At 33.5% G+C, this 21,109-nt stretch overlaps 1 protein-coding gene across 1 annotated transcript in view; it reads left to right on the plus strand.

Annotated features, from left to right (window-relative positions):
* The window catches only part of LOC115448044 (suppressor of lurcher protein 1), a 107,891-nt gene that overhangs the window by 17,665 nt on the left and 69,117 nt on the right, over positions 1 to 21,109 (plus strand). The window contains exon 3 of the mRNA XM_030175341.2: positions 20,077 to 20,149. Coding sequence (XP_030031201.2) covers positions 20,077 to 20,149 — 73 coding nt within the window. The remainder of the gene's footprint in view (positions 1 to 20,076; positions 20,150 to 21,109) is intronic.

The following is a 21,109-nucleotide window of genomic DNA, read 5'->3' on the forward strand; positions in this document are numbered from 1 at the left end:
TGAGAATAAGTTTCTGAAAATAAATATTTAAGTCAACATTCCATTTTACTGACAGATAAAAATAAATCCCATTTGAGTAACAGAATGAGTTTTTTAGAGATAAATAAAACCTAAGATAATGTAATAAAGGTTTATGAATGTAGTTTATTTTCGTACACAATTTCTTTCAGAAAATAATATGATTTCTTTCAGATACGTAATTTACTATAATGAGTTATAATCCTTTTATGAGAGGAGACTAAACACATTATTTCAACAAATAATAAAAACATATAAATAAACAATATTGAATTATAAATAGTTACTAGAAGCAAAAAGTATTATTTCTAACTCTAATTGGTTTTGTGTGTTCAACAACAGAAAATAAATATTATTTTTTCATATCAATCATAATATTTGCGTTAACATTCTTTTACAAAATTTAGACTATATTTACAATTTCTCGCACCAAAGAGAATACAAATTCCTTAACTTTCTGACCATCATCGTTTATGCCGTCAAAACTCCAAGATCTTTTTGTTCGTTAACCAACTTTCCGCTTGTACAGTTGCAGTGTGGCGGTTATTACAGTATGTTCGACTTGAAGACTTTCATCTCTACTCATTGCGGTCTTAGACAAGGAGACTTGTTCGCTAAATAAAGCAACTTCGAAACATTCGAGTTTCGAACAGCTCCCTCGACTTACAGTTGTCTAGTCTAAAAACTTTTTGTTGGGTTTTAACGCAGCTGGAATTTCTTGTTACGTAATTATCGTTAATGCATAATATCTCTCAAAATTATTTTAATATGATTGAAGAATTTAATATTTAATCTATATTATTGCAATCTATTTTATTAAAGAATTAAGATATTTAAAGCAACCTAAAAAATATTTATTTATTTATTTAGGATTGCAAACTGAGTTTACAATTATAATTTATAAATATATCACACACTTATAACAAACAAAAAATTATTGCTACTGTGATTGCAACCACAACATGAGCCACATAGCAATTATACAAAAACAAAGATAAAAATAAATATTTGAAAACTTATCATAAAAACAGAAACAAACTATATTATGTTGTTTTATGTCAACTATTATTTATTTATCTGTATGTCGGCGTGTTAATGGAATACCTTGTGTAACACCCAATTACTGGCACATGATTATCTTTGAACAATTGATACCAATTCGCATATTCAATTTCTATCTTTGATTTAAAAACACCGCGCGTACATTTTATTCGAATGGTAAAGGGAATCCGACTGATCAAAGTGCTTCCAAACCCTTAAAATGTACTCAATTTATTTTTCACACACGATTGGACGCGTTCTGTTATTGAGACGTCTTTTCAAATGTTTCGGTGATTCCCAACGGTAAATTATTGTCTGGAGTTTTTTTAAATATTGGTTGTTTGCTCCCGTGGTTTATTGAAGGTTTCCGTTACTTTGATTTATTTGTAGATGCTTGTTTACGACGTTCTAATCATTCAAATGAAACCGTCAAGTGGCTGAGTTGGGTAATAAGAAAAGATTCGAATTTATAGTACAATTTTGCTATGAAAATTCTCGTATTATGAACTTCTTTTTTTTATTAATTATGATAACCACATCAGTTGTTCCAACTATTCATAATTTTAGGTGTTCGTTCCCATTAATTAAAGGTAATATTGAGTACTACATAACAACATTAATCCTCACTAACGCCAGAATAGTTATTTCACTAATACTCTTAGGCCTGTTTCAAAAGTTTAAAAAAAAATTATGACAGCTATCGTATTGAACAGGTAATGTAAATATTACTCGTTTCATTACCTTTTATTTGGCAGAGCGTGACTTTTGTATATGTGAAGGATAGCATATACATAAGTTGTTTAATAGCACCCTATATTAATATATACTTCTGTAATTTCATAATACAAAATAATTTCTGAATCAAAATCAATCTTAATGACTTTAAACCCTATTTTTATAGAAACATTTTTAAATACACCGATACTTCAATACATTTCATTGTATCTTAGGCAAATCCCGAACGAGATCGAAACAAACAAAAACTATCAACGACAATATGAAAAATGTATTTTATCACGATTCCGTTATTTTGACACGTTCCGGTTGCACGCCGATATAAAATAAAAACAAACCTAGATCATCCCTAACAGGACAAGCGTTTTGATTTACCTGTCACGGTATCCTTTTAATTTTTTTCACGTCAAAACTGTCACGATTTTGAAAAGTGTTTCAGATTAGCTTTGTCGCTGGAGTTACGTAAAATAGCATTCGAAGTTTATTAATATTCTGTTCACAATTTTATTCCGCTGCAGTTTTAGTGGTGTTATATTGCGTAGACGATTACAGTGCTGTTTTGGGTTCATTGTCTGAGGAGCAAACTATTGGGATAAAGAGTGGTATGTGTTAATCCAGAACTAGGTCTCTCTGAGTGTTAAATTTGATCCAAATCCATTTAACAGCAGTTTTAATATACGACCTCAATCTCCATCTTCAATCCCAATCCGATTCCAAGGATGAACCAATCAAAGTAACTAATTCGTAAACATGTCAAAAAGAACTTTGTTCTGATAGGTCCACTTTTATAATAGATTTTGAAAATGGCTAATGTTGATTCTGCGTATACTTCTAACAAACATACATCCGAAGATTTTCTTAAACCCCATTAATATTATATGTAATCTAGAATAAGAACTAAAATAGGATTATTTGATATGTCGGGAATAACAAGCGGTGATAGCCTACTTGGATATGGAACGGACTGCCAAGACGAATGTCCGCAGGTTCAAATCCCAAAGGCACACACCTCTGACTTTTCTAAAATCATGTGTGTATTCTTTGTGAATTTATCATTCGCTTTAACGGTGAAGGAAAACATCGTGAGGAAAGCTGCATATCTGAACAGTCCTCTATAGGAATTACGAAGGTGTATGAAGTCTACCAATCCGCACTAGGCGCACTTAGGCCTGGTGGACTAAGGCCTAATCCCTCTCAGTAGTAAAGGAGACCCGTGATCAGCAGTGGGCAAGTATATAATACAGGGCTGATATTATTATACCGATATTTGAAAGGTTAATTGTATTAAGCGACATTCTTTTTCTTTTCAAAATTTTTAAATAGGTTAAAAAATCATAAAAAAGAGCTGATTTTAAATATGTATGAAGCTTAATGTCGCAAAAAAATATCGCTTAGACAATTAGCCTTTCCATCTTCGATATGCTAGAATATTGATTGGCTAAGTTCTAGCGTTGCCATACAGCACGATCAATCAATTAGAAACTTCGCAACACATTATGTAACAACCAACGTATACAATTTTGATTATAGTTTTAAATTACCTGCCTTTTAGTTCGACAATTCGTCATTTACTCCTTTATTTGTAATAATTTTAATCGGCGTTTAATTAATATTTATTTATCTTTTCTTTCTTAGTTTACAAGCAAAAGCATAATATAGATTATATATTTAGTATAAAGATTATATATTTAAAATGGAGGAATGGTGTTATGTCTAAAATATCTAGTATAAAATAATATAGTATAAATTAAGGAATGATGTTATGTATAAAATAAGGATATCACAACTTTTAATATTCGGAAAATTTTGATAACTCCCATTCAATGTTTTGTTAAACTTAGCCTAATGTAAAACTGAATGGAAATTAAAGAAACCGTAGTTCTTTCAAAACCGGATCAAATAGACAAGTAGACAAAATGTTTGAATGAAAAGTGATGCGTTAATAATTTCTCCAAGCCAGTTCAGTTCAGACTTCTAATCTTTTCGCCAGTGCTTGAAAGCGGATCAAGGGGCGAATAAAAACCAACTGTAGAATGGAATTTATAAAAATCCATTGAAGGCATGAAAGTTCAGTTGCGCAAACTTTCTGTATAAAGGTCATTTTCTTTTATTTTTTTGCTGTCAAACTGTGAAATTCTAGTTTTCTAATTATGTACGGAACGAACTGTTGAGAACACAATTTAAAAGAAATTTGGCGGATGAAATGGGATGTAATTTTGTAATTGTAAATAGTTTTTTTAGAAACAAAATCAACATCAAAGATTCTGCATGTTTAACTGATTTATTATCAGATGAGATCTCAGTGAGGAGACATTCTCTCGTTGCTTTGTTGTTTACCCAAAGGTTTCGTCTTTACTTTTCTGTCGTGTAAAGTTAAAAAATGTGAATTGTAGCAATGGTATATCTGGGCCAATTTATAAATAAAATGTACTACTATTATAAAATGATTTAACGTAAAGGCCTTGGATCCCTAATATGCCCATTCATTGATAATAAAAGAAACGTAAACTGTTGTTGATACACAAAAATAATAAAAAAAAATACTAAAAGAATACAAGATTATTTTTACCACCATCCTTTTCACACAAAAAATTACTTAACAATGTAGAAAAAATTCTTAGCACCAGTGTTAATAAAAAAGCATGTTTTACTGCAAAGCCGCGGGTCTGGTCCATAAGAGCCGACGCGACTCAGCACTGGGCCTAATCTTCTTATCCTAACATGAGATGTGAGAAGCCTTTTATATACGTACTGCATACTACACTCATGTATATGTCGATATCAAATAGCATACACCCAAATCTATTTACTTTATTTACAAAATTTTTACATTTAAATTGTACGAAGCTGTCAATCAAGTCCGAAAGAAGTAATATAAAAAAAATGTTTTCGGAAAGAATATAAATCGTAAACATTAAATTATGCAAATGTTTTCTCGCAAAAAGTCGCGTAAAATAGTTTTGAAAAGTAACTTATGTAACGAAACAGGGAAATTATAGTAAATCTATACTATTAGAAAGAGGAAAACTTTTTGAGTTTGATTGTAGGTTCTTAGGGGCAAATCTCTGGAACTAATAATTGATTTCGAAAATCCTTTCACTAATAGTCAGCTATATTTAAGTACTTCCGATTGCGATATGCTACTTTTTATTCCGGGAAAATATAAAGCAGGACTGTTCAAAGGTATCAAAGCCATGAAAATTAAAACTTCAATTTCCGGAACTTATAAGACAATTTAATAAAAAATATTCACAAATACTTATAGTTTCTTACTCTTGTAAAGCATTATTATCAAGGTCTAAATTTAAACTAGCGCCATCTATTGGCGGCAAGAGAAATTAACATTGAATTTATTTTATAATCAGATTGAACAAGGACTTTTATACCGGAAAAACTTTCACGGGGGTAAAGCCGCAGGAAAAAGGTAGTGTACTATAAAATGCAAAGTGACTATTGAGTTAGTATACTGCTCAAATACATACATCATACCTGTTTGCGGGTGGTGTGCGTTTTGCCGCTAACCCCTATCCATCGGCAAAATTGGATTTAGGAATTTATTACAAGGGCTCTTAAGTTGAAATCCGGGTATTGACTGGGTCCAAATCAAAATACGAATCTAAAAGTGCGCTAATAATTGGCGGTGGTTTAAAATCACACACGCCGGTCCAGTGAGCAAAGAAGAACCATGATTTTAAACTATTTTTGACATATATTTTTTTAGTTATATCGTAGTTCTGTAGTTTCTCGGCGATCGTCAGAATTATGTTGGTTCATCTAAATCGTATGTATATTAATTAGCTGAGTTTTTAACGCTATTCTTCTAGAAGAGCCATTAGTCGGTTTCTGACAATGTGTATGGCGGCCAGGTACCTACAGAACTGAAACCTTTTAACAAAATTTAAATTTTTCATTTATTTTCTTTGCTGATTTTTTTTTTATACAGGCACTGCATATTGAGCTCACTGCACCTGATGGTAAGTGGATTGGGTTCCAATAGAATGTCGACTGACGAGAGATTACCCCTCGACAGTCGACATAATTATGCTGGCCTGTTGGAACCGGATATACACAGGCTGATCCCGGAACGCGACACATTTAAGTGAATAACTATGGCGAGTAGTGACACCTTGTGTACAGTGGTCGCTATCCGGACGGATAAAATATATCCTACCAGCAAACCATGTACAATGATTAATTCACAGGCAATAAATTAATGAAAGACAACATCGATGTATTGCCGCAAATTGCATAGATGTTTGTACAAAAAGCGGAATTAATTATTTTCCAGCCTGTTATAAAACCAGAATATTTAATTAATTTATTCAATGGCTGTAGTTAATCACATTTTTTGGTAATGAGCAGACACGATGGATGAGTACATTCAATATAATCCAAAAACTATAATACTATGAACTCTATTATATAAGTGTATGAATGAATAAACGATTAAAGATTAAATTCAGTAAATTAATGATTTGATTTGAAAGTTTATAGAGTGTTCAGTAGTCATTCACAGATGATGATTTGTAGCCATAGATTTTGATTTCTAAAAACTATGATCTTTAAGCCAGTTTCCCGTGCTGCAGATACTTCGTAATTCAAATTCCTCAACGTGTTCCAATGTTCATAACCATCAAGGCATTTACGTTTTAAAAACATAGCTTTATAAAAATCCGCCATGCCATTACTTTGCCAGGAAAGTCTGATAAAGATACATTTGTAGCGAAACTTAAGCATTGCATGCAATAACGCTCGGATGGAGTACTCTTGCGATAAGTGCAGCAGGCTATAACATTCATTACATGCACATATTGCATCAAGTATGAGTGTTTCGCAGATACTTTGCTGAATATCTTTTTGAGTTTTGTTTAGTTCTGAGTGTTAAGTAATTACTAATTGGGTATTCGTGCTTCGTTAGCAATATTGAAGGAAAGAATAAAATCATGAAGGTTGTAAGGCCAATTAACTTAAGCAAAGGTTTTTTTTTTGTAAGTTGAATAAGGAATGTCAAAGCGTCAGCGCCATACAATGTCTCGCGCCTCTGAACCTTTCACCGAAAGGCAACCACGGCTAAGCCCTGATCGTCAACGCCATACACTGTCTCTTGCCTCGGAGGCTCACCAATAAGAAAACTTCGGCTTAGCGCTGATCATTTCATATATCATGTCCTCCTCAGGGTCTTCTGTAGAAAAGATATCGCGGTTGACTGCTGATCGTAAACCCCAGATATTGTTTCGCGCTTCAGTACTATGAACGCATAAGTAATGATCGTGACCGCCTGCTTTAGTTTCAAGAGGCGATGACCAACGTCAACAATAATTAGAAGTAGCCAGACAGAACTATGAACACTAGCATCATGATAATGCCAGTTGTTTAAAAATTGAAAGGGAGAAAGTAGGTGCAACCCGGGATCCTCAGGCAGTAGAACAGAGTAAGACCTGCTTGAATGCTGATTAACTACAGCAGTCGCTTAATAGAATGCCAATTTCATCTGAAGACTGATGATACCTAAGAATTAGTTACGCGGCATAAAGTACTTGGATAGATAAAGAAATGAATGGATTTACTTATATAAAAATAATAGACTAAGGCACGTTCGCTTCACATTGTAGGAATGATCGTAAACTGTCAGTTTTGTAAAGCCATGAATTGCTAAATATAAACAAGTACAATTTTTGTTTTAGGTCTATCGCTAACTCCTAAACAGTGTAACTGCTGTTCCGACAAATTCGTTGTCTATTAGAAAGCTATACTATTCATGAATGCTATAGGCACCTTTGTCCAGGAAAGGAAATATGCGAGCAACTCTGCAAGCAAAAGCCAAAACAATACCCAAAAGAAAATACAAATCATCTAAAGGCAGCAAATGGATCTCCTTGCCGATTTTATTTCCGGATTCAAATTTCCTCTAAATGATACAAGGTGGGCGGCGTAAGGCGTCAGCCATTTGTTTACGGATTCATTTAATGAAATCGTAATTCAAAAACGGGCTCGATTCCACCAATTAGAAATTGTTGATCTTAAAACTTGATGATTCTGGGCTGCTAATTAAAGTCGGCCATTTACGCTTTACTAATTTAACAAATTTCAAAAGGCTTATCGAAATTGGATGTAAATTAAACTGTCTCCTTGTCTCGAAATAACAATGATGAAAAGGTAACAAATCCTTGAACAAAATGAGTAGCTACATTTGTCAGAAATCGGATTTTATTAGAGTTTGTTATTGATTAAATTATTTGGGATTACGTTATGCTTTGTCTTTGATCGTTACAGGGGTATAAATCGTTTTGTAGAAAATACATTTCTGTAACATCGATTAAATATAAAATGGATGTTGACAATGCATAGATAAAATCAGCTTATTGCTATTGTCTTTTTCCTTAGATTTATTATCATTAACGTCTCTATTTTGAATGTCTTTACTTTTAGTTTCTCCTTCGACATTCCGCTAATCTTTTCTAGATCATTATTTTTCTGGCTATTCGCATCTAAACAGATGTAAGGGTTTTTCCTTTATATTTCTAGTCAACTGAACACTAAGTGCTAAAAGAAATATTACGCCAGGTTCAATTTCGTTGATGCCTGTCTCTTTATTATTTACATGTACTAAAACCATAAACCGCACGTGGTAGTAAAACAGGATCAATAAAATGTTCATAAAAACGAATATACCAAAATGACTAGGAATTATGACACAAAACATAGAGCGTAGCAATAAACATTTAATCAGCTATTAACCTCATCAGTTTATCGCCTTCATCTAGCGGAAGTGCACTTACATGTGAATGGAGAATGAATTTGAATTTCGAATCAGTTCGAGTATATTTCCTTAACACCATTTTCCCTGGACTGTTTTTGTCAAAGGGGGTTGAAATTAGGCTCCTTTCTTCAACATAAGAAAATGTGTTTTGCCAATCCCGCATTGATGTTGGATCAGGGCGCGGGGAAGAAGGGTTATAAATTTATCATGTTTCAATGTACTATGGTATGGAATAAGGTGACTGCTATAATTTATAGAAGTGCCTGCATGGCGCTCACCATCACTAGCAACCAGCTCCTCTCATTCTGAAACAAACACTTATAAATCTAGAATCACTAGCAAAAACAGAAGTAAAAGACATTCATCTCTCACCTAAATTGAAAACAAAGTTTTACAAAAAAGAACATCCATTACGGGAAGCTCGAATATACAAGATCGATATTTCTAAATCGCAACATGCCCCGAGAAAACTTCGGTGGTTAAGTAAAGCGAAACCGGCAACTTGTCTTAACGACGCGGCACGTACAGAGTGCACTTCGTAACTACTTCGAAATAAATCAAAACGGGGCGGATCACGTGTACCGCAGTGTGTTCGATATATCGTTCGACTTTTTCCTTTCGATATACGACTAAATTTCCCTGGTGGGTCTGGTGTGTGGTATCAAATGAATAGCAACTATCATACCCCGTCAAAGCGCTTCGTTCCTGAGGGTCGTTTCGGCTCATTCTGTGTATCCATTAAAATGAGCTATAATACTGGTGACTATCAAGGGATGTTATTCTCATTGGTTGACATTATATTTAAAAAAACTTTATCAGATTCGAAGTAGTCATTTTGCCTTGCTAATATGAAAGTAATATTGCTTGACTAGCTGTTGAACGCTAATTAAGAATAAGACATGAATTAATTAACTTAGGTGTATTTCTTTATGTTCGGATTTTGAAATCCTATTTTATAAAATACTAGCGACCCGCCCCGGCTACGAACGGGTGCAATGCTGATACTAAATACACTACAGAAAAACTGTGAACGTTGTATATAAAAACATAGCGGCCCGCTCTGGCTTCGCAAGGGTATAACATAACAAAATAACAGTATTTCTCCGCTATTTAATGGATGTTATTATACATATAAACCTTCCTCTCGAATCACTCTATCTATTAAAAAAAACCGCATCAAAATCCGTTGCGTAATTTTAAAGATTTAAGCATACAAAGGGACATAGGGACAGAGAAAGCGACTTTGTTTTATACTATGTAGTGATGTAGTGATTAGGAGTTAACACAAATAATTTAAAAAAAAAATACTCAAAAAATAATGACTGTTTTCGAAACTTAAATGTACCAGTTAAATGCATTTATAAATTTGAATTTGGAATTCTTAACCAAAGAGACAGAGATATTTCAGATCAAAGTGGCCAGTACGACAAACCGCTAATATCATAAGTAAGGACCTAATATTATTTATTGGATCCGCTTACGTTATTAAGAAATGGTTAATCGCGGTGCACTATATGTTACAATATTATAAAAATAACTTTATACGCAACCGAAATAAATTATACGTTTGATAGTGATCTCTATTTCCCTCAGGATATGAATTGCAGTCCCGAATTTAAAGTTAAAACGTTTGAGGTAAAGCGGGAGCGAGTCATTGTTCCAACGCCTGCGGAGTTACCCATAAGCCGAATAAAGCCAAATCGATTTAAGTTTTTACTTCGCTCGTTTCGTTACAGATCTAGTTATTTGTGTCAACTGCTTTTTGATGTTGAGATATTTTTAAATTTGAAATTAGGTAGGATACAGGGATGGGTACCAAATTAAATTAGTTTACGGACTACTTTACTATGGAGTTTAAGGTACTAATATTGATAATAGGCATTGTAAGCTATAACTTTATATGAATAGTTAATCAAGGAAGAATTTCAATTTAATATAGTTACTGAAAAAATACGCAAACAATACATTAGCGCATGAAGTGTTTGGTGAAACGTATGCATAACCCGCTGTTTGTGGAACATTAAAAATACAGTAGAAAATAATGCAGTTTTTATATGTAAATTAAATGTAATATAAAAATACAACAGAAAACATATATAAAAAACAACATTAAACATAAGGACCACATAAGATGCGACTTCTCTGTTATATGCTTCAGGAATTATGCGCAATAGCTGATAACCAAAACAAACATTTGTAGATTATACAAATATCTGGTCAGGTGTGCTAGTCGGCGCTGCGTTACGATAATTCTTAATTACAAATATTAAAATTTAATATAACCTTTCAGTTTATATCTGGACCATAACTTTGAACCTTTGTTTACCATTTTTGATGCAATGAAATGTAAAAAGAGCTTGCTGTTGCCAGATATGATTACAAAATTACGTCCAAAATTAAATAAATGTTAAAGACGTAAAAATATGGGTCTTTTGTCATATCTGATATTTACGAAAGATTCTGAGGATATAAATCAGTCAATAATAAATATATACGATGCATGCATTGTACCTACTCGTTATAAAATTTTACAATAATATTTAACGAATCAACCATTGGTACCTCCTTTAAAATTCTTACAAACAACCAAAATCCTAAAGGATTTGCAACAACTGCAAATTAAGAAATCCACACACGCAGAGGTCGTCTTCGTGCCAGATTCGTATTCAGCTCATATTTCGACCCGAACTAACAATGGGTTAGTTAGACCCGAAGTATCTGAAGGGAATGACATAGGTTACGAGAAGTCCCTTTTAGGGATGAGAAATGGATGGCCAGTTGTGTTTTGATTGAAGCGGCAAATGTCGCCTCGCAAACTTGTCGAGTCGGGGTAGTTGGCTGAACTTGGGGTTAGGTATTTCTATGTATTGTACGTTGACTGGAGAGGGTTAAGTTGGTTAACTTTGCTTGTATGTAAAAGTGTGTTTCATGCACGAAATAAGTACAACCAAAGATGTAAAAAGACAGATATAAAATTAGTTAATTTGTTTGATTTTTTACTCGCGACTTTTCGAAGGGTTTGCAGCCTTTATGGCCGTAGAGTGGACCTCTCTCAAGCGGGAGTCTTTGAAAACTCGGGATTTAAAATTAAACAAAAAAATCGCGATAAAATCCTAAAACTAGTTTAATTATGATGTTCGCGTAAACTTAACTAAGCATTAAGAGTAAGAAGAATTTTGAAGTTAATATGATAAATGTATTATCCATGATAAGTTGAAACTAGTTTATATCAGAGAACACTGTATACCTTTATTTAAAATTAATGTTTCAACATATCGGGAATTTAAATAAATTATAATATAACATGAAATGTTACCGAAATTATAAATTAACGAATCACCACTAATAATCATACAAAATGCAGTATTATGTTCATCAAAATTCGACATACAATATTTATACGCAAGAATAAAGCCTCTATAATTATACAACACGGCAGTAATAAACATGAGTAATGCATTAAATACTTACTTGCTTAGTGCGTATCGCGTCCTTCGCAACTACGAAGCCTTAGTACTCTGTCTAATGAATATTACTAACGGTTCAGTTTCTTTGTGATAGTGGTATGTTTTTATTAATAATAAATCTTAGTAATAGGTTTGCTGGTTCCACGTCAGGTAAAAGCAATAATGTTATACGCTTTCAAATTATTTTAGCGTATGTTCGTGACAGGTAATCACGCAATATGTGTAGCGTATAAAAATCTTTATAATCGTTTAGTAGATTATAAGTATCAAAATGGAGCGAAATTGCCATATTATCTTCCGGTACTATGGTTATCTATTTTTATAATATTCTTAGTGCTACGTTTTTCAAAACTCACTGGATTATTAAATGCTGCTTTCAATTACTCAAAATTTTAAGTATTAAACCTTTTTTTTTGTTTATAATTCCTTGGATCCTCGGTAATATAAGTAAATGTTAAATAACTGACGCATGCCAAGCCATGACGTCATCACTACTACGTTTGGCTTGTGCGAGCGAGACAGCACGAAAACTCTACAACTCTTGATTACACAAATATTTAAAACCTCGCTTTTAAAAAACGTTGTTGTTTCACAGAAAGATTTCTTTTTGTATTTTCGCTGCTTCAAACCTAAACGTACGGAACTTTTATTACAAAAAATACACGACTTAGCTCCATACTAAATATGGCTTAAGCTTGTCGGTGCTTTGATTAACGACACTACTTTATTTTGTGTTGCAAAACTCTATGCAATCTTTTTTATAAAGTAATCCATAAAATATGCTTTTAACCAGTAAAAACACTAATTTCCTAGCAACTGACAAAAACTCACTGGTTCCATCTGTTTTAAAATTTATGCGATAATAATAATATAATATGCAATATAATATAATATGCACAGATTCATGGTACGATTATGAAGATAATTATTTCTGTATCATTTTCGAACAGATGCGGTCAGTCAGCACACTCTCAAATTAATTGACCGCATCCAAATGTAAAATAAAATGTGCAATAATATGCAAAGCCACGTTGGTTTGTGGAGACATATTTGCGTCCGAGAATCAGCAAACATCCATGCAAGTTGTTACGACTGTTTTAATGTCAAAATAGCCTGGCTCTTGAAAACAATGAAAGACAGAAATATCTTGCCGATTCGTGACTGCATTAAATGTTTCGTTGTTTATTCCCTGTGGAATCAAAGCACGAGCCGTGTGGAAAGGTATATCGGGCGGATCAATGATACAAAAATATCTTTGAGATATTTTTATAATACCGTAAATGGACGTCTAATGTAACACCAATGAAATGCCTAACATATAAGGGTTGGTATAGTCAATAAAGCCTAGAATCGTTTGCTTCATTGGTATAGTCAACAAAGCCTACAAACTTATGCCTCGTGAAATTGACGTCCATACATTTCAATAAATAAACATTACTGACTAGACATCAAATTAATTATCACAGTACGAGCATCAAACGGCAATCAAGTAAAGGGATTAATTAGAATAATAAATAATTAATTACATCTACAATTAGTTAATGATACACGTGTCTGAAGTTCGATGTGCAGACATCAAACATATAATATGTAATTAACACAATTATGTAGGAAGTCGAGTCGAATAACATTGAAATGTACAATTAGATGTTCCAAAATTAATTACCATTTATATTACGGTATAGTGATTGAAGGATATATTTCATGTTCATAATTAACGCCAAGGGCCTAAAGCCATTGACCTACCTAATAAAAAAAAATCGTGACGCAACTCTTGGTTGTCATTAAGAAAAAGGGGTATATCTACACGGTTTAATTTTTTTCATATGAAAATACGAATGTCTAATAGTAGATCGGGGCTTAAAAGTTTCACGGATACTTGTTTACAATTAATACCTGAATGGGGTGAAAGAAATCGCCTTACATTCGCACTTCAGAAAACATTCCAACTGCTTTTAAAAGTAATGTTGAAATCATCGCCGCGAATTAAATTTAATAATATTGCTGTAAAAATAAAAGAATCGGTTTTTATTTCTTGAACATATAGGAAACGTCGGGGAAAAATCAAAACGTAACTTTTACGCCTTGTTAAGGACATTGACTCCTACGTTGGGATGGTCATTCACTACGCTCAAAAACATCTTTGGAGGGACTTACTTAGCCTGTATTATACACGGGTCGCCTGTATGGGCCGATAGGGCAACTATCGGTGCTGTATACAGGAAAATGCTTCAGAGTCGACGATTGGCGATGATATTCTTGTGCAAGGCGTATAGAACTGTTAGTACGGAACTTTTGCCTGTTCTTGCGGGTGTACTCCCAGTAGAATCTAATTGTTTAATTTCGCTGCGGAATAAAGACAAATTAGTGTCCCCTTAGACTGGTCGTGCGTCACCGCTCCTTGTTATAAAATGCGTGCCACTGCTGATCTTGCTTACAGGAGTTGTAGTGGTGGCTGTAAAGGCGAGTAAGTCACTTTACCTTTGAAGCAAGCCATAATTCATAAAACTCACATAACTTTAAATAAGGTAGAGACGCGTGCCCCAGGGTTTTAAACCTGCGGACATTCGTTTTGGCACACCATTGTCTGTAAAGACGAGTATATCTCCCAACTATGCTATTAATCATAGGTTATTATGAATCATACCTTCCCTCCAGAGGCAATTTTTGTGCGCTCGGTGTCCATACGAAATGCACGCCGTTGGCACACAGTTCCGTGTATATACCTCATGGTTGCCATTTCACATTGTGGCCTAAGAGGACTCGCGAACATTCCCTGGCCTTCTCTCCTCACCCCATGCTAAGACGATTCCTTCTCTTTCCCCCACGCTTCCTTCCCCAGATATCCTCTGCCAACTTCCCTCCAGGGCCCTGCAATTGCTAAGCCCGGGGATTTTGGTATCCCATTCTCGGTTTTCTCCCGGTGTTGACTGCAGGGCGTGATACACAAAAAGTGTCTTGGAGGTTGTTTTAAGACATTTTCTACGATGGCTCTAAAGACAAATACGGGAAGGGCAAATCCGGCCACACGCCATATCACATAACATAAAATAGTACTAGCTGTTACATATAGATTCCGATTTATATAATATATGATTCAGTTAAAACGGTTGCATTTAGTCTAATTTTACACATAATTATAAAATTAAAATATTCATAGCAAAAAAAATTATTATCAATTATAAATATTTAAACACCTGATTTAATTGGTAAGTAAATTACCATATACTTGATCAATCCCATAGCTTTCTATACCATTATTCACGTATTACATTGATTAAATTAACTGAAATTAATATAGGTTGAACACAGCGTTATCCCCGAACATGCTACTTCGATCCACGCACACCAGGATTGTGTTACATCGGATTATACCGACATGGCATTATCCCTAATTCCACACTATACAAATCCTTCCATTTGAACACAATGCCGTCAACGTGTCTTATCGCATTACCTCGGCTATAAATACCTGTTTATGGAATAAATATAGCTATTGTAAGGATGCCGTGGAAATAGACTGTTATTTATTGCAAAGGGTTAAAATCTATTTTTGTGGTGGTATTTTTAATGCATTGGCCATGTCACGGAAATATAGGAGGATACCTGTGTGCTTAGAATGTAGCAAAAAACATGACACGATTTCATATCACTTTTTTTTGGTTTTAAAAGTATACCAACAGCAAATATATTGATACATACAATTATATACAAACAAAGCTAGAAGGTATTATGGCTGATATATATGCCTATAACTGTTACACACAGCATCTATATAATGTGCTGTGTCAACAGAAAAAATATAATAATAAAGTAAAATACTTATACCCAAAAGAAGCTAACTTTCTTGAAATTGGTTGAGATACTAACACGTGACTGATGCATTGGTCTTTCGATCAATCGCGAACATTGAAATTAAACGGCATCCACTTACGAGTCCCGTTGTTGGGTAATTTAAGGTGTTTTAATTATATTAGGAAGATGTGTTATTCCATACATATCCCGTAGAAGAGGTTTACATCGGAGAGTCTAATCATATAAACTAAGCCAATTTTGTTCTGGAACATGTTTTAACTAGTGCGTTGCGCCGATCCAACAGTGATACGGATAGGCCACATAGTAGAAGAAAATAAATTGTCGTTGATATTTTTCGCTTATAAATAGTCACAGGTACATTTTCGTACAAAGACAATACATTTGCACGAAGTTATTAAATTTATCATCATCATCATCATTTCAGCCGGAAATCGTCCACTGCTGAACATAGGCCTCCCCCATTGATCGCCATAGGGACCCGTTCTGGGCCCCCTCATCCATCGGACTCCGGTGACCCTCACCAGATCATCGGTCCATTTCATTAAATTTATACAAAATGATAATCCATTCCTTTTTCTAAACACATAAAGTACCACGGACACTTATTAACATAATTTGTCTAATCAAATTGTTCTACAAATTGCACCTTTCCTGTAATAAAAATATTGGTCCGCTGCAAACATTCCACTGAGTATGAATCCTTCAAAGGAAATAAAATAAAACGCAATTTTATCGTGCCGTTAAAGTTTTTTGCTTTTTTCCTACCGTTCTACCCTCAATACTTTTTCTAGCATTTTCATCCGATGTAATGTATGTATTGCTCGAAGAAATGAAAATAATAAATCACTGACAGAGAGACAATTTTTTGCAGACAAGTTGTCTTCAAGCCGAATTGTTTACAAAACATATCATTTTTCATGTTATTACGATATATTTTTGTAATGAATCCCATTCGTTCTGTAATGGAAGTATTAAAGTACCTGAAATCTTTTGGTCACATTTTTCGTGAGTAGCACTTTGATCTGTAAAATCTCGACATCTGGGACCCAGGATAATCTAGTTCAGATGACAAGATTACACGAGTTTGTAAATTTCGTTAACAATAAACATTTTATTTATTAAATTTATCAGTTTTTAATTAAACATTAACTAAGCTGACATCAGAACTGCCTCAGCAAATGCGTTAATTAATTATTGTTCAGGAAATCATAGCACATCAAATATCTTAAAATTCTGAATGGCTTCATTGTAACGTTCATTGAATTGAAGTGACATTAAGTCAGATGAACAATAGACCCCTTTATGTTCCAATGAGACTTAAGCAATACAAAGAATTAATGGTAATATAATATAGGAAAACTTAGAAGTTATTCACTTCTAGTCAGTCTTTAATGATTGACTGCTGAATATAGTTCACTGTTCTTACTGATTAACAATTTACAGGGTCATTTTAACATTAATAAATGAAATTACGAGATCGAATCCCAAACAGCGAAATTCGACGACGAACAAAAGTTCGGGATATCGGGCTATTCTTCATGGGACTCAAATGGAGTAGGGGAGGCCATATAGTTAGACGCAGCGATGACAGTTGGAGTAAAACGCTGACTGAGTGGTGGCCAAGGCAAGGCAAGCGTAGCGTGGGCCGTCCAGCGGCAAAATGGGTGGTTTTTTAAATTTAATATCTACTGATTGACTAACGTATTTTAAATTGTTATTTTAATAAAAAGACCCTGTATAATATAAACAAAAAAAAAATTTGTAACACTCTAATTGGGATCAGCAATCATGAGACAAAATGAGACCTATAAAAATAATATAATTGACTCTTCATAATACTATTTTATTTCCACCTGCCCATTTTGATGCAGAAGGAATTTGAATTAGTTTTTTACGACTGGCCGGTGTTGTTAGCGAAACCCAAAATATTCCCCAACCTGAGAACCGAACCCAGCACTAAGATATACATTAATAAATCAAGGTATCAACTACGTGGAAACCTTTCAAGTGGTACAATAGTCAATATAGAATCTCACATAATCTGTTTTTTAACATTCGGCTACAGTACCGAAAACTATACAATTTGATTCTTCTTTAGAAATGAACGCTTCAGAAGATATCAAACAAATATTAGTCATAAATGAAAATACTCCGAGTTATTCAAGATATTTCAATATTCATCTCCATTCGAATAAAAGACATAAAGATATTCTTCAACATTTCCAACTTCATAAATTTTGTTTAAGAAAATACACAGCTAATTCCGTTCCACCTTATAAATCATAATTATCCGAATCCATTTGTATAACTTTTAATTACTTACAAGACGACTTTAATTGAGATTTATCTTGCGAGGGACGTCCTGTCGAAACGTCGCCGGGATAAGGAAAACGAGACGTGAAATCGACATCTGTGCCGGGAACTCGGGAGCATGCGAGAAATAAATCTTGCAACAGTATAAGTATATTGTTCGGGATGACTGATCACAGAACAATTTTATACTAGTGTAATATGTAACTGATTATTTTCTAATAAACGAATTAAGTTTGAAAATGGAAGCAACGTATTTGTTCCTTTTTTTAAATCTGTTATTGCTTATTCAATTACTTAGTAATTGAAAAAGCAATAACACATTACACTAGTATAAAATTGTTCTGTGATCAGTCATCCCCAACAATATACTTATACTGTTGCAAGATTTATTTCTCGCATGCTTTTTAAATTTGTTATTGCTTTTTCAATTACTTAGTAATTACTTAGTAATAGAAAAAGCAATAACAAATTTAAAAAGCATGCGAGAAATAAATCTTGCAAACAGTATAAGTATATTGCTCGGGATGACTGATCACAGAACAATTTTATACTAGTGTAATATGTAACTGATTATTTTCTAATAAACGAATTAAGTTTGAAATTGAAAGCAACGCATCTGTTCTTTTTTTAATTTGTTATTGCTTTTTCAATTACTTAGTAAACTATGACTATAGTTGATAGCGAGCGTTTCAAAACTGCATACCAATGTAGTTTCCAATATTACATATAAGATACGTACCAATACGTTCGACAAATGCCACACGAATCCGAAACTTCTGTTTGTTCCAACTTTGACGTATTTCGACGTCATGACTTGTTTACTTATTAACGTCACGTGTCACTTGGCTAAACAATCTCATGTTTGTTTCAACAGGAAAAATCAGGACCTGAGGAGGGATTCAACTTCGATATCACGTTTTTTTGCTGTTGTTACTAATAAAATCGTTTAACTAAAAGACAAATTATGGAAAATATACTTTTTGTTAAATTGATTTAGGAGCTTAAATTATCATAGCCAATATAACTGTGCGGTATTAAAGACTGTCCAGGAACATAAAAAACCTCGACTTGTAGGAAAATATAGAACCAATTTTTTAGTACTGAACGTTTACTTTAAAAGGAAAATTTGGTTATTTACCTGTTAAGTGTCGTACGTTATTGTGGTGTCCGTAGTCTTCACTGTAGCTTAACGTACCAACTACGCATACTTCGCCTGCATGCAAAACATTATAAACATAGACCAACCATTACTTGTAAATAGTATATAATATCACGCATTTATCCCCGAAGGGGTATGCGGAGGCGCAACCAGGGCGCCCACTTTTCACCAAGTATAGTCCCTCCCTTGATGTGATAGGGGGCGAGCTTATCGTCATATCGGGCACTAATTTCAGACTCCGGGCTGACACAGGCAGAAAAACCCAAATATCACAGAAGAAATAGGATTTTTTGGAATTTGATGGTTTTTTGTTCAAAATTGGTTTGGCAACGGTTGTGTGTAGCATGATATTTGATTCCGAACGCAATAACTGTGCCAATACAACATGAACGCGACACAGAATACTACAAAGTATTTAGCTAATTGTAAAATATAGCCAACAGTAGTCAATATTTATTATCCAGAATTCACTTTTGACCTAGTTGTTATACAAAATGTATGAATTTATATTCATATTTTAAAATGGTTTTAAAAAAAAAAATGTGATATACCTACAGTTGACTCATTAGGTTTGATTAGTCTAGTTATTCAAGTTTATTAATAAAAATATGTAAATAATTATACAAACGAGGTTACACTAAAATTTACTTTCAAAAAACACAAAAACGTACCTTACGAACTTCTCAATAAGGCTTAAGTTAATCTTGTTTATAAACAAAGTAACCTTTAGTGATATAAAAAATAAGCGTGATATTTTGTTGTTTCAGGCGTCGACGGTGTTAATCCTACTTCTGCACTTATCTCTCCATACAGTTGACGAAGGGCATGCCATTAATCCCAGTGAGTATGAGCATTTATTTTTGTTGGCTTACTGACCCCGGCTGCCATTGTCAACGTGTTTGTGATTTGGTTTAATTCTTCATATATATTTGTTGGTTTTGTTGGTTTGCAAAATTCCAGGTTTTTTTCGGGACAAAATGTAGTCTATGATAGGACATGATTTTGTAGATTTGCAAAATTCCAGGTTTTTATCGGGACAAAATGTAATCTATGATAGGACATGATTTTGTTGATTTGCAAAATTCCAGGTTTTTATCGGGACAAAATGTAGTCTATGATAGTCTAGGATATGGTATATCTATCAGTGGTGAAGGATCCATAATCCGATTATTGCCGGCTTCCCTTACATAATTAATTTAAAATATAATTTCAATAGAACGATTTGCAGACTGCATTTATGTATATTAGTACCTATATATTGTGTCGGGTTTCCTCACGGAAAATATCACTCTTCGCCGCTAATATTTATGCCAATATTTTCATTTAAATCCGTTCAGAAGTTACTGTTTATTTTAACATTTAAATATTTATTCTCAAACATCTTCAAAATTTTCACATTTACAATTTACTACGATGCAAATGAGTATTTGATGAAATGTGTTTAATCAAATAAATGAATCGATCAATCATGCAGATTTAGATTATCTTTAACTATAAGAAATTGTAACTCTCTTGAGACACAAAGTGTAAATAGTTTCTTATATGCTTTATTTTATTTCGCATCGGGAATTGTTTGCAAAGATTTTGTCTGTCAGGAACAGCCGTTGTTCGATATCGATTACATAGAAAGTGTGAGATAAGCAATTTCTTTTGCAAATATTACCAAACATCTAATCTTTTAATCTTATATTCGTTTGTTGTACTTTGGAATCTAAGGCATTTTTTTTTTGTAAATCAGCAAATTTTATCTTATATTCTTACATATTAACTTTTGAATGTAAGGCATTAATATTGTTTATA

Source organism: Manduca sexta, chromosome 21 (assembly GCF_014839805.1).
Source record: "Manduca sexta isolate Smith_Timp_Sample1 chromosome 21, JHU_Msex_v1.0, whole genome shotgun sequence".
NCBI lineage: Eukaryota > Metazoa > Arthropoda > Insecta > Lepidoptera > Sphingidae > Manduca > Manduca sexta.